Below are 12,500 nucleotides of genomic sequence, written 5' to 3'. Positions count from 1 at the left end.
CTCCCTGACATTTCCTCCTTCCCTCCTTCCAGCCTTCTACACCAGCCGCTACGGCTACAAGATGTGCCTCCACCTCTTCCCTCCCTCCCTCCCTCCCTCCTTCCTTTCTCCTTCCTTCCTTCCTTCCCTCCTTCCTTCCTTCTCTCTCTCTCTCTGCTCTTCTCCCTTTCCCCCTCTATCCCTCCTTCCTTCCTTCCTTCCCTCCCTCCTTCATTCCCTCCTTCCTTCCTTCCTTCCTTCACTCCCTTCCCTCCTTCCTCTCCTCCTCCCTCACATTTCCTCCTTCCCTCCTTCCAGCCTTCTACACCAGCCGCTACGGCTACAAGATGTGCCTCCACCTCTTCCCTCCCTCCCTCCCTCCCTCTTTCCTTCCCTCTTTCTTTCCTCCCTTTCCCCCTCTATCCTTCCTTCCTTCCCTCCCTCCCTCCCTCCTTCCTTCCTTCCTTCCTTCCTTCCTTCCCTCCCTCCCTCCCTCCCTCCCTCCTTCCTTCCTTCCCTCCTTCCTTCCCTCCTTCCTTCCCTCCCTCCTCCCTCCCTCCCTCCCTCCTTTCCTCCCTCACTTCTTTTCTGTCTTCTTTCCTTCCCTCCTTCCTTCCTCCTTCCCTCTCTCCCTCCCTCCTCCCTTCCTTCCTTCGTTCCTTCCTTCCCTCTCTCCCGCTTCTCTCTCCCTCTATCTCTCGTTCTCCTTCCTTCCTTCCTTCCTTCCTTCCCTCCTTCTTCCCTCCCTCCCTCCCTCCTTCCTTCCCTCCTTCCTTCCTTCCCTTCTTCCTTCTTCCTTCCTTCCCTCCTTCCCTCCTTCCTTGTCTCCTTCCTTCCTTCCCTCCCTCCTTCCCTCCCTCCTTCCTTCCTCCCTCCCTCCTTCCTTCCTTCCCTCCCTCCCTCCCTCCCTCCTTCCTCCCTCTCCTCCTTCCTGACTTATTCCTTCCCTCCCTCCTTCCTTCCCTCCCTCCTCCCTCCCTCCCTCTTTCCTTCCCTCCTTCCTTCCCTCCCTCCCTCCTTCCTTTCTCCTTCCTTCCTTCCTTCCCTCCTTCCTTCCTTCTCTCTCTCTCTCTGCTCTTCTCCCTTTCCCCCTCTATCCCTCCTTCCTTTCTTCCTTCCCTCCCTCCTTCATTCCCTCCTTCCTTCCCTCCTTCCCTCCCTCCCTCCCTCCTTCCTCTCCTCCTTCCTCACTTTTTCCTTCCCTCCTTCCAGCCTTCTACACCAGCCGCTACGGCTACAAGATGTGCCTCCACCTCTTCCCTCCCTCCCTCCCTCCCTCTTTCCTTCCCTCTTTCTTTCCTCCCTTTCCCCCTCTATCCTTCCTTCCTTCCCTCCCTCCCTCCCTCCTTCCTTCCTTCCTTCCTTCCTTCCTTCCCTCCCTCCCTCCCTCCCTCCCTCCTTCCTTCCTTCCCTCCTTCCTTCCTTCCCTCCTTCCTTCCCTCCTTCCTTCCCTCCCTCCTCCCTCCCTCCCTCCCTCCTTTCCTCCCTCACTTCTTTTCTGTCTTCTTTCCTTCCCTCCTTCCTTCCTCCTTCCCTCTCTCCCTCCCTCCTCCCTTCCTTCCTTCGTTCCTTCCTTCCCTCTCTCCCGCTTCTCTCTCCCTCTATCTCTCGTTCTCCTTCCTTCCTTCCTTCCTTCCTTCCCTCCTTCTTCCCTCCCTCCCTCCCTCCTTCCTTCCCTCCTTCCTTCCTTCCCTTCTTCCTTCTTCCTTCCTTCCCTCCTTCCCTCCTTCCTTGTCTCCTTCCTTCCTTCCCTCCCTCCTTCCCTCCCTCCTTCCTTCCTCCCTCCCTCCTTCCTTCCTTCCCTCCCTCCCTCCCTCCCTCCTTCCTCCCTCTCCTCCTTCCTGACTTATTCCTTCCCTCCCTCCTTCCTTCCCTCCCTCCTTCCTTCCTTCCTTCCTTCCTTCCTTCCCTCCTTCCTTCCCTCCCTCCCTCCTTCCTTTCTCCTTCCTTCCTTCCTTCCCTCCTTCCTTCCTTCTCTCTCTCTCTCTGCTCTTCTCCCTTTAGCCCTCTATCCCTCCTTCCTTCCTTCCTTCCCTCCCTCCCTCCTCCTTCCTTCCTTCCTCTCCTCCTTCCTGACATTTCCTCCTTCCCTCCTTCCAGCCTTCTACACCAGCCGCTACGGCTACAAGATGTGCCTCCGCCTCTTCCCTCCTTCCTTCCCTCCTTCCTTCCTTCCCTCTTTCCTTCCTTCCCTCCCTCCTTCCCTTCCTCCCTCCTTCCTCTCCTCCTTTGTAATCCTTCCTCCTTCCCTCCTTCCTTCCTTCCTTTCTTCCTTCTTTCTTTCTCTCCCTCATTCCCTCTATCTATCCCTCTATCTCTCTCTTTCTCCTTCCTTCCTTCCTTCCTTCCTTCCTTCCTTCTTCCCTCCCTCCATTCCTCTTTCCTTCCTTCTTTTTCTCTCTCCTTCCTTCCTTCCTTCCTTCCCTCCCTCCTTCCTTTTCTATCTTCCTTGCTTCTATTCTTCCATTCCTCTTCCCTCTTTCCTTCCCTCCCTCCTTCCTTCCTCCTTCCCTCCCTCCTTCCTTCCTTCCTCCCTCCCTCCTTCTCTCTCTCTCCCTCTTTCTTTCTCTCCCTCTTTCCTTCCTTCCTTCCTTTCTCCTTCCTTCCTTCCTTCCTTCCTTCCTTCCTTCCTGCTTTCCTTCCCTCCTTCCTACCCTCCTCCCTTTCCTTCCTTCTTTTTCTCTCTCCTTCCCTCCCTCCTTCCTTCCCTCATTCCTTCCTCCCTCCTTCCCTTCTTCCTTCCCTCCCTCCTTCCTTCCCTTCTTTTTTCTTTCTTTCTCTCCCTCACTCCCTCTATCTATCCCACTGTCTCTCTCTTTCTCCTTCCCTCCTTGCTTCCTTCCTTCTTTCTTTCACTCCCTCTATCTATCCCTCTATCTCTCTCTTTCTCCCTCCCTCCTTCCTCTCCTCCTTCCTCACTTTTTCCTTCCCTCCTTCCAGCCTTCTACACCAGCCGCTACGGCTACAAGATGTGCCTCCGCCTCTACCTCAACGGCGACGGATCCGGGCGCAACACCCACCTCTCCCTCTTCTTCGTCCTCATGAAGGGCCCCAACGACGCCCTCCTGAAGTGGCCCTTCAACCAGAAGGTGAGTCAATCCGGAGTCACTCCGGTTTCACTCCATTTTCCCCCATTAAGAAGCAAAAAACGGCAAAGTGGAGTCAGTCCGGTTTGGCGTGTATCCTCTTTGTGGGGAGAGTGGAGTCAGTCTGGAGCCACAAAGTGGAGTCAGTTGGAAGCCCCAAAGTGGAGTCAGTCGGAAGCCCCAAAGTGGAGTCACTCCGGTTTCGCACCTTTTTCCCGGGTTTATAAGCAAAAAAACCTCAAAGTAGAGTCAATCTGGTTTGGTGCGTTTCCCCTTTCCTCTCCCTCTTCTTCGTCCTCATGAAGGGGCCAAACGACGCCCTCCTGAAGTGGCCCTTCAACCAGAAGGTAGGCCAAACCGGAGTCACTCCGGTTTCACTCTGTTTTCCCCATTTAGAAGGAAAAAAAACCCAAAGTGGAGTCAATCCAGTTTGCCGCCTTTCCCCTTTGTGGGGAGAGTGGAGTCAGTCGGAAGCCCCAAAGTGGAGTCAGTGTGGAGATGCAAAGTGGAGTGAGTCTGGAGCCGCAAAATGGAGTCACTCCAGCTTTGGCACTCCGGTTTCACCCCATTTTCCCCATTTAGTACCAAAAAAACTGCAAAGTGGAGTCAATCTGGTTTGCTGGGTTTCCCCTTTCCTCTCCCTCTTCTTCGTCCTCATGAAGGGGCCCAACGACGCCCTCCTGAAGTGGCCCTTCAACCAGAAGGTAGGCCAATCCGGAGTCACTCCGGTTTCACTCCATTTTCACTCCGTTTCCCCAATTTAGAAGCAAAAAAGGCAAAGTGGAGTCAATCCGGTTTGGCGCGTTTCCCCTTTCCTCTCCCACTTCTCCAATGATGCGCTTCTGAAGTGGCCCTTCAACCAGAAGGTCGGCCAATCCGGAGTCACTCCGGTTTCACTCCGTTTTCCCCATTTAGAAGCAAAAAACGGCAAAGTGGAGTCAATCTGGTTTGCTGTGTTTGGTGCGTTTCCCCTTTCCTCTCCCTCTTCTTTGTCCTCCTGAAGTGGCCCTTCAACCAGAAGGTAGGCCATTCGGCCTGCCAAAGCGGAGTCACTCCGGATTCAGAGCTTTTCCCCCCATTTATAACAAAAAAACTGCAAAGTGGACTCAATCCGGTTTGCTGCCTTTCCCCTTTATGGGGAGAGTGGAGTCAGTCGGAAGCCTCAAAGTGGAGTCAGACTGGAGCCGCAAAGTGGAGTCAGTCTGGAGCCGCAAAGTGGAGTCAGTTGGAAGCCGCAAAGTGGAGTCACTCCAGCTTTGGCCCGTTTCCCCCGGATTTCAAACAAACTGGAGTCAATCCACTTTGCCGCGTTTCTCCTTTCCTCTCCTTCTTCTTTGTCCTCATGAAGGGCCCCAACGACGCCCTCCTGAAGTGGCCCTTCAACCAGAAGGTAGGCCAATCCGGAGTCACTCCGGTTTCACTCCGTTTTCCCCATTTGGAAGCAAAAAACGGCAAAGTGGAGTCAATCTGGTTTGCTGCGTTTCCCCTTTCCCTCTTCTTCGCCCTCCTGAAGTGGCCCTTCAACCAGAAGGTGAGTCAATCCGGAGTCACTCCGGTTTCGCTCCGTTTTTCCCCATTAAGAAGCAAAAAAGTGCCAAGTGGAGTCAATCCGGTTTGCTGTGTTTGGTGCGTTTCCCCTTTCCTCTCCCTCTTCTTCGTCCTCATGAAGGGGCCGAATGACGCCCTCCTGAAGTGGCCCTTCAACCAGAAGGTAGGCCAATCCGGAGTCACTCCGGATTCGCTCCGTTTCCCCCATTTAGAACCCAAAGTGGAGTCACTCCGCTTTCGGAGCATTTCCCCGTTTTCCCCGGATTTAAAACAAAAAAAACCTTAAGCTGGATTGAATCCAAAGTGGAGTCAGTCTGAAGCCCCTAGTGGAGTCAGTCTGGAGCCCCAAAGTGGAGTTAGTCTGGAGCCCCAAAGTGGCTCCAGAAGGTAGGCCAATCCGGAGTCACTCCGGTTTCACTCCATTTCCCCCATTTATAACCCAAAAACTGCAACGTGGAGTCTATCCAGATTACTATCTTTCTCCTTTTCGGGAGAGTGGAGTCAGTCGGAAGCCCCAAAGTGGAGTCAGACTGGAGTCGCAAAGTGGAGTCACTCCCGCTTTGGCACTCCGGTTTCACCCCATTTCCCCCATTTAGAAGCAAAAAACGGCAAAGTGGAGTCAATCCGGTTTGTCGCCTTTCCCCTTTCCTCTCCCTCTTCTTCGCCCTCCTGAAGTGGCCCTTCAACCAGAAGGTAGGCCAAACCGGAGTCACTCCGGTTTCGCACCTTTTCCCCGGGTTTATAAGCAAAAAACTGCAAAGTGGAGTCAATCTGGTTTGCCGCGTTTCCCCTTTCTGGGAAGTGGAGTCAGTCTGACATCCGTCGTCTAGAAAGCTGAAAGCTCAAAGTGGAGTCAGTCTGGAGTCACTCCAGTTTCGGAGCTTTTTCCTGGGTTTATAAGCAAAAAAACCCCCAAAGTGGAGTCAACCTGGTTTGCTGTCTTTCCCCTCTCCCTCTTCTTCGTCCTCCTGAAGTGGCCCTTCAACCAGAAGGTAGGCGAATCTGGAGTCACTCCGGATTTGGACCTTTTTCCCAAAAAGTGGAGTCAGTCTAAAGCCCCAAAGCCGAGTCAATCTCAAGGCCCAAAGTGGAGTCAGTCTGGAGTCACTCCAGTTTTGGAGCTTTTTCCCTGGTTTATAGCAAAAAAAAGCCCAATCCGGAGTCAATCCGCTTTGCCGTGTTTCCCCTTTCTTCTCCCTCTTCTCCAATGATGCCCTGCTGAAGTGGCCCTTCAACCAGAAGGTAGGCCAAACCGGAGTCACTCTGGATTCAGACCTTTTTCCTGGATTGAAAACAAAAAAAAACCCAAACTGGAGTCAATCCGGTTTGGCGCGTCTCCCCTTTCCGGGAAACGAAGTCTGAATAGACCTTCAACCAGCAGGTAGGCCATTTGGCCTGCCAAACCGGAGTCACTCCGGATTCGGAGCTTTTTTCCCCATTTATAACAAAAAAACTGCAAAGTGGACTCAATCCAGTTTGCTGCGTTTCCCCTTTCTGGGAAGTGGAGTCAGTCTGATATCCGTTGCCTAGAAAGCTGAAAGCCCAAAGTGAAGTCAGTCTGGAGTCACTCCGGTTTCACCCCATTTCCCCCGTTTTTCCTGGATTTAAAACAAAAAAACCCCTAAACTGGAATCATTCCGGTTTGCTGCGTTTCCCTTTTCGGGGATAGTGGAGTCAGTCTGAAGCCCCAAAGTGGAGTCAGTCTGGAGTCACTCCAGTTTCGGAGCTTTTCCCCGGATTTATAAGCAAAAAACCCCAAACTGGAGTCAATCCAGTTTGCTGCCTTTCCCCTTTCCAGGAAACGAAGCCTCAAAGCAGAGTCAAAGTGGACTCAGGCTGAAGCCCCAAAGTGGAGTCAGTCTGATTTCCGTTGTCTAGAAAGCTGAAAGTGGAGTGAATCCGCTTTCTGGGAAAGCTGGTTGAAAATCCCAAGAAACTGGGCTGAATCTGGTTTAGCGCCTTCCCGGTTTTCTGCAAAGCTGATTGACAACCAACCCTGAAATCGGAGTCAATCTGCTTTCTGTTTCCTAGAAAGCTGGTCTATGATAAGCCCTGAAAGTGGAGTGAATCCGCTTTTCGTTTCCCAGAACGCCGCTCCGAAACAAACCCCGAAAGCGGAGTCCGTTTGTATTCCTGGGAACCCCCAAAGTGGAGTGAATCCTCTTTCTATTTCCTACAAAGCTGATCTCTGATAAGCCCTGAAAGTGGAGTGAATCCGCTTTCCGTTTCCTAGAAAGCTGATCTAAAACCCTGAAACCGGAGCGAATCCACTTTCCATTTCCTCCAAAGCTGAGCTCCAACAAGCCCTGAAAACGGAGTGAATCCACTTTCCATTTCCTAGAAAACTGATCTCAAACCTTTGAAAGTGGAGTCAATCCACTTTCCATTTCTTCAAACGCCGCTCTGAAACAAACACTGAAAGTGGAGTCCGTTTCATTTCCTGGAAACCCCCAAATCAGAGTCAATCCCCTTTCCGTTTCCTCCGCCCCCGATCCGAAACTGGTCTGACTCCGGTTTCTCCCCAGGTCACCCTGATGCTCCTGGACCAGGACCACCGGGAGCGGAGTCAGACCACTTTCGCTTTCCTACAAAGCTGATCTAAAATATATCCTGAAACTGGAGTGAATCCGCTTTCCGTTTCCTAGAAACCTGGTTTCCCATAAGCCCTGAAAGTGGAGTGAATCTGCTTTCCTAGAACGCTGTTCTAAAATAAATCCTGAAACTGGAGTGAATCCGCTTTCCTAGAACGCTGCTCTAAAATCCTGAAACTGGAGTGAATCTGCTTTCCGTTTCCCCGAAAGCGGAGTCCATTCGTTTCTTGGGAAACCCCAAACCGGAGCAAATCCACTTTACGTTTCCTAGAACGCTGCTCTAAAATCCTGAAACTGGAGTGAATCCGCTTTCCGTTTCCTCGAAACCTGGTTTCCCATAAGCCCTGAAAGTGGAGTGAATCCGCTTTCCTAGAACGCTGCTCTAAAATAAATCCTGAAACTGGAGTGAATCCGCTTTCCCTTTCCTAGAACGCTGCTCTGAAATAAATCCCGAAAGCGGAGTGAATCCGCTTTCCGTTTCCTAGAAACCTGGTTTCCCATAAGCCCTGAAAGTGGAGTGAATCCGCTTTCCTAGAAAGCTGCTCTAAAATAAATCCTGAAACTGGAGTGAATCCGCCCCCCGATCCGAAACTGGTCTGAAAGTGGAGTCCGTTTCATTTCCTGGAAGCCCCCAAACCAGAGTCAATCCCCTTTCCGTTTCCTCCGCCCCCCGATCCGAAACTGGTCTGACTCCGGTTTCTCCCCAGGTCACCCTGATGCTCCTGGACCAGGACCACCGGGAGCGGAGTCAGACCACCGGGAGTGAATCCGCTTTCCCTTTCCTACAAAGCTAATCTAAAATAAATCCTGAAACTGGAGTGAATCCGCTTTCCGTTTCCTAGAAACCTAGTTTCCCATAAGCCCTGAAACTGGAGTGAATCCGCTTTCCGTTTCCCCGAAACCGGAGTGCATTCGTTTCCTGGGAACCCCCAAACCGGAGCAAATCCACTTTACGTTTCCTAGAACGCTGCTCTAAAATAAATCCTGAAACTGGAGTGAATCCGCTTTCCGTTTCCTAGAAACCTGGTTTCCCATAAGCCCTGAAAGTGGAGTGAATCCGCTTTCCTAGAACGCTGTTCTAAAATAAATCCTGAAACTGGAGTGAATCTGCTTTCCGTTTCCCCGAAAGCGGAGTCCATTCGTTTCCTGGGAAACCCCAAACCGGAACAAATCCACTTTACGTTTCCTAGAACGCTGCTCTAAAATAAATTCTGAAAGTGAAGTGAATCCGCTTTCCGTTTCCTAGAAACCTGGTTTCCCATAAGCCCTGAAAGTGGAGTGAATCCACTTTCCTAGAAAGCTGATCTAAAATAAATCCTGAAACTGGAGTGAGTCTCCTTTCCGTTTCCTAGAAACCTGGTTTCCCATAAGCCCTGAAAGTGGAGTGAATCCGCTTTCCCTTTCCTAGAACGCTGCTCTAAAATAAATCCTGAAACTGGAGTGAATCCGCTTTCCGTTTCCTAGAAACCTGGTTTCCCATAAGCCCTGAAAGTAGAGTGAATCCGCTTTCCTAGAAAGCTGATCTAAAATAAATCCTGAAACTGGAGTGAATCTGCTTTCCCTTTCCTAGAACGCTGATCTAAAATAAATCCTGAAACTGGAGTGAATCTGCTTTCTGTTTCCCCAAAAGCGGAGTCCATTCGTTTCTTGGGAAACCCCAAACCGGAGCAAATCCACTTTACGTTTCCTAGAACGCTGCTCTAAAATAAATCCCGAAAGCGGAGTGAATCCGCTTTCCGTTTCCTAGAAACCTGCTTTCCCATAAGCCCTGAAAGTGGAGTGAATCTGCTTTCCTAGAAAGCTGATCTAAAATAAATTCTGAAACTGGAGTGAATCCGCTTTCCGTTTCCCCGAAAGCGGAGTCCATTCCTTTCTTGGGAAACCCCAAACCGGAGCAAATCCACTTTACATTTCCTAGAAAGCTGCTCCAAAATAAATCCCGAAAGCGGAGCGAATCCGCTTTCCGTTTCCTACAAAGCTGATCCAAACTGGGGTGAAACCGCTTTCTGTGTCCTAGAAAGCTGCTCTAAAATAAATCCTGAAACTGGAGTGAATCCGCTTTCCATTTCCCCGAAAGCGGAGTCCATTCGTTTCCTGGGAACCCCCATCAATCCACTTTCTGTTTCCTTGAACGATGCTCCAAAATAAAACCCGAAAGCGGAGTCAATTTGCTTTCCTTTTGCGGAAACGGAAAGCAGATTCACTCCAGTTTCAGGATTTCTTTTAGAGCAGCGTTCTAGGAAAGCGGATTCACTCCACTTTCAGGGCTTATGGGAAACCAGGTTTCTAGGAAACGGAAAGCAGACTCACTCCAGTTTCCCTGAACCCCCAAACCAGAGTCAATCCCTTTTCCGTTTCCTCCGCCCCCCGATCCGAAAGTGGTCTGACTCCGGTTTCTCCCCAGGTCACCCTGATGCTTCTGGACCAGGATCACCGGGAGCATGTGATCGACGCCTTCCGTCCGGACGTGACCTCCTCCTCTTTCCAGCGCCCAATCGGCGCGCTCAACGTGGCCAGCGGCTGCCCCCTCTTCTGCCCCCTTTCCAAGATGGCCGCCCGGGACTCCTACGTCCGGGACGACACCCTCTTCATCAAGGCCATCGTCGACCTAACCGGACTCTGAATCGGCGCGTCTACACGGGGGCGGCTACTCCGCTTTGGCTCCTGATACCCGCTGAAGCCCCAAAGTGGTGTCAGTCTGGAGTTACTCCAGTTTCAGACGTTTTCCCCGGATTTCCAACCAAAAAATCCCAAACTGGAGTCAATCCGCTTTGCCGCATTTCCCCTTTCTGGGAAAAGAAGCCCCAAAGTGGAGTCAGTCTGAAGCTCCAAAGTGGAGTCACTCTGAAGCCCCAAAGTGGAGTCAATCTGGAGCCCCAAAGTGGAGTCAATCCCAAACTGGACTCAATTTGCTTTGCTGCATTTCCACTTTCCGGGAAACGAAGGCTCAAAGTGGAGTCAGTCTGAAGGCCCAAAGTGGAGTCAGTCTGGAGTCACTCCGGTTTTGGACCTTTCCCCCGGATTTCAAACAAAAAAATCCCAAACTGGAGTCAGTCCGCTTTGCCGCATTTCCCCTTTCCGGGAAACGAAGGCCTAAAGTGGAGTCAGTCTGGAGCCCCAAAGTGGAGTCATTCTGAAGCCCCAAAGTGGAGTCAATCCCAAACTGGACTCAATCTGGTTTGCTGCATTTCCACTTTCCTGGAAACGAAGGCTCAAAGTGGAGTCGGTCTGAAGGCCCAAAGTGGAGTCAGTCTGGAGTCAGCGGCTGCCCCCTCTTCTGCCCCCTTTCCAAGATGGCCGCCCGGGACTCCTATGTCCGGGACGACACCCTCTTCATCAAGGCCATCGTCGACCTAACCGGACTCTGAATCGGCGCGTCTACACAGGGGGGCGGCTACTCCACTTTCGCTCCCGATTCTCAATCCACTTTCCCCCGGATTTAAATCCAAAAAAAGCCCAAGCTGGAGTCAATCCGCTTTGCCCCCTTTCCCCTTTCCAGGAAAAGAAGCCCCAAAGCGGAGTCAGTCTGGAGTCCCAAAGTGGAGTCAGACTGATTTCTGTTGCCTAGAAAGCTGAAAAGCCAAAAGTGGAGTCAGTCTGAAGCCCCAAAGTGGAGTCAGTCTGTAGCCCCAAACTGGACTCCATCAGCTTTGCTGCATTTACACTTTCCGGGAAACAAAGGCTCAAAGTGGAGTCAGTCTGGAGTCACTCCTGTTTCGGACCTTCCCCCCGGATTTCAAACAACAAAATCCCAAACTGGAGTCAGTCCGCTTTGCCCCGTTTCCCTTTTCCGGGAAAAGAAGGCCCAAAGTGGAGTCAGTCTGGAGCCCCAAAGCGGAGTCAGTCTGGAGCCCCAAAGTGGAGTCAATCTGGAGCCCCAAAGTGGAGTCAATCCCAAACTGGACTCAATCTGCTTTGCTGCATTTCCACTTTCCGGGAAACGAAGGCTCAAAGCGGAGTCAGTCTGAAGGCCCAAAGTGGAGTCAGTCTGGAGTCAGCGGCTGCCCCCTCTTCTGCCCCCTTTCCAAGATGGCCGCCCGGGACTCCTACGTCCGGGACGACACCCTCTTCATCAAGGCCATCGTCGACCTAACCGGACTCTGAATCGGTGCGTCTACACGGGGGGCAGCTACTCCGCTTTTGCTCCCGATTCTCAATCCACTTTTTCCCGGATTTGAATCCAGAAAAAAGCCCAAACTGGAGTCAATCCGGTTTGCTGTGTTTCCCCTTTCCGGGAAACGAAGCCCCAAAGTGGAGTCAGTCTGGAGCCCCAAAGTGGAGTGAGTCTGAAGCCCCAAAGTGGAGTCAGACTGATTTCTGTTGCCTAGAAAGCTGAAAAGCCAAAAGTGGAGTGAGTCTGAAGCCCCAAAGTGGAGTCAGACTGATTTCTGTTGCCTAGAAAGCTGAAAAGCCAAAAGTGGAGTCAGTCTGAAGGCCCAAAGTGGAGTCAGTCTGGAGTCACTCCAGTTTCGGACCTTTCCCCCGGATTTAAATAAAAAAAAAACCCAAACTGGAGTCAATCCGGTTTGCCGTGTTTCCCCTTTCCGGGAAAAGAAGGCCCAAAGCGGAGTCAGTCTGGAGCCCCAAAGTGGAGTCAATCTGGAGCCCCAAAGTGGAGTCAATCCCAAACTGGACTCAATCTAGTTTGCTGCATTTCCCCTTTCCGGGAAATGAAGGTTCAGAGTGAAATCAGTCTGAAGGCCCAAAGTGGAGTCAGTCTAGAGTCACTCCGGTTTCGGACCATTTTCCCGGATTTAAATAAAAACAAACCCCAAACTGGAGTCAATCCGCTTTGCCCCGTTTCCCCTTTCCGGGAAAAGAAGGCCCAAAGTGGAGTCAGTCTGGAGCCCCAAAGTGGAGTCAGTCTGGAGCCCCAAAGTGGAGTCAATCCCAAACTGGACTCAATCTGGTTTGCTGCATTTCCACTTTCCGGGAAACGAAGGCTCAACGTGGAGTCAGTCTGAAGGTCCAAAGTGGAGTCAGTCTGGAGTCACTCTGCTTTCTCCCCATTTCCCCCATTTTTCCAACAAAAAAACCCTAAACTGGACTCAATCCGGTTTGCCGTGTTTCCCCTTTCCGGGAAACAAAGCCCCAAAGTGGAGTCGGTCTGAAGCCCCAAAGTGGAGTCAGTCTGTGGCCCCAAAGTGGAGTCAGTCTGGAGTCACTCCGCATTCGCCCCATTTCCCCTGTTTTTCCAACCAAAAAAAGCCAAACTGGACTCAATCCGGACTCTGAATCCGGTGGCACGTCTACACCTGGGGCGGCTTCTCCGCTTTCGATCTGGGTTCCCGGTGGA

At 51.8% G+C, this 12,500-nt stretch overlaps 1 protein-coding gene and 1 long non-coding RNA gene across 2 annotated transcripts in view; both read left to right on the top strand.

Annotated features, from left to right (window-relative positions):
* Window positions 1-10,977, top strand: part of LOC310669930 (TNF receptor-associated factor 2-like) — a 28,212-nt gene extending 17,235 nt beyond the window's left edge. The window contains exons 8-10 of the mRNA XM_083424395.1: window positions 2,920-3,068; window positions 9,609-10,042; window positions 10,785-10,977. Of these exons, the coding sequence (XP_083280521.1) occupies window positions 2,920-3,068; window positions 9,609-9,827 (368 nt within the window). The 3' untranslated portion in view covers window positions 9,828-10,042; window positions 10,785-10,977. The remainder of the gene's footprint in view (window positions 1-2,919; window positions 3,069-9,608; window positions 10,043-10,784) is intronic.
* An 856-nt stretch (window positions 10,978-11,833) lies between these two features.
* The window catches only part of LOC310669389, a 1,619-nt gene continuing 952 nt past the window's right edge, over window positions 11,834-12,500 (top strand). The window contains exon 1 of the long non-coding RNA XR_014507168.1: window positions 11,834-12,082. This is a non-coding gene — a long non-coding RNA (uncharacterized lncRNA). The remainder of the gene's footprint in view (window positions 12,083-12,500) is intronic.

The sequence above is a fragment of the Podarcis tiliguerta genome (genome assembly GCF_965153285.1).
Source record: "Podarcis tiliguerta genome assembly, chromosome: Z".
In the NCBI taxonomy this organism is placed as follows: Eukaryota; Metazoa; Chordata; class Lepidosauria; order Squamata; family Lacertidae; genus Podarcis; species Podarcis tiliguerta.
The sequence above is the reverse complement of the archived record's forward strand: the minus strand, read 5'-3'. Positions and strand labels throughout refer to the sequence as shown.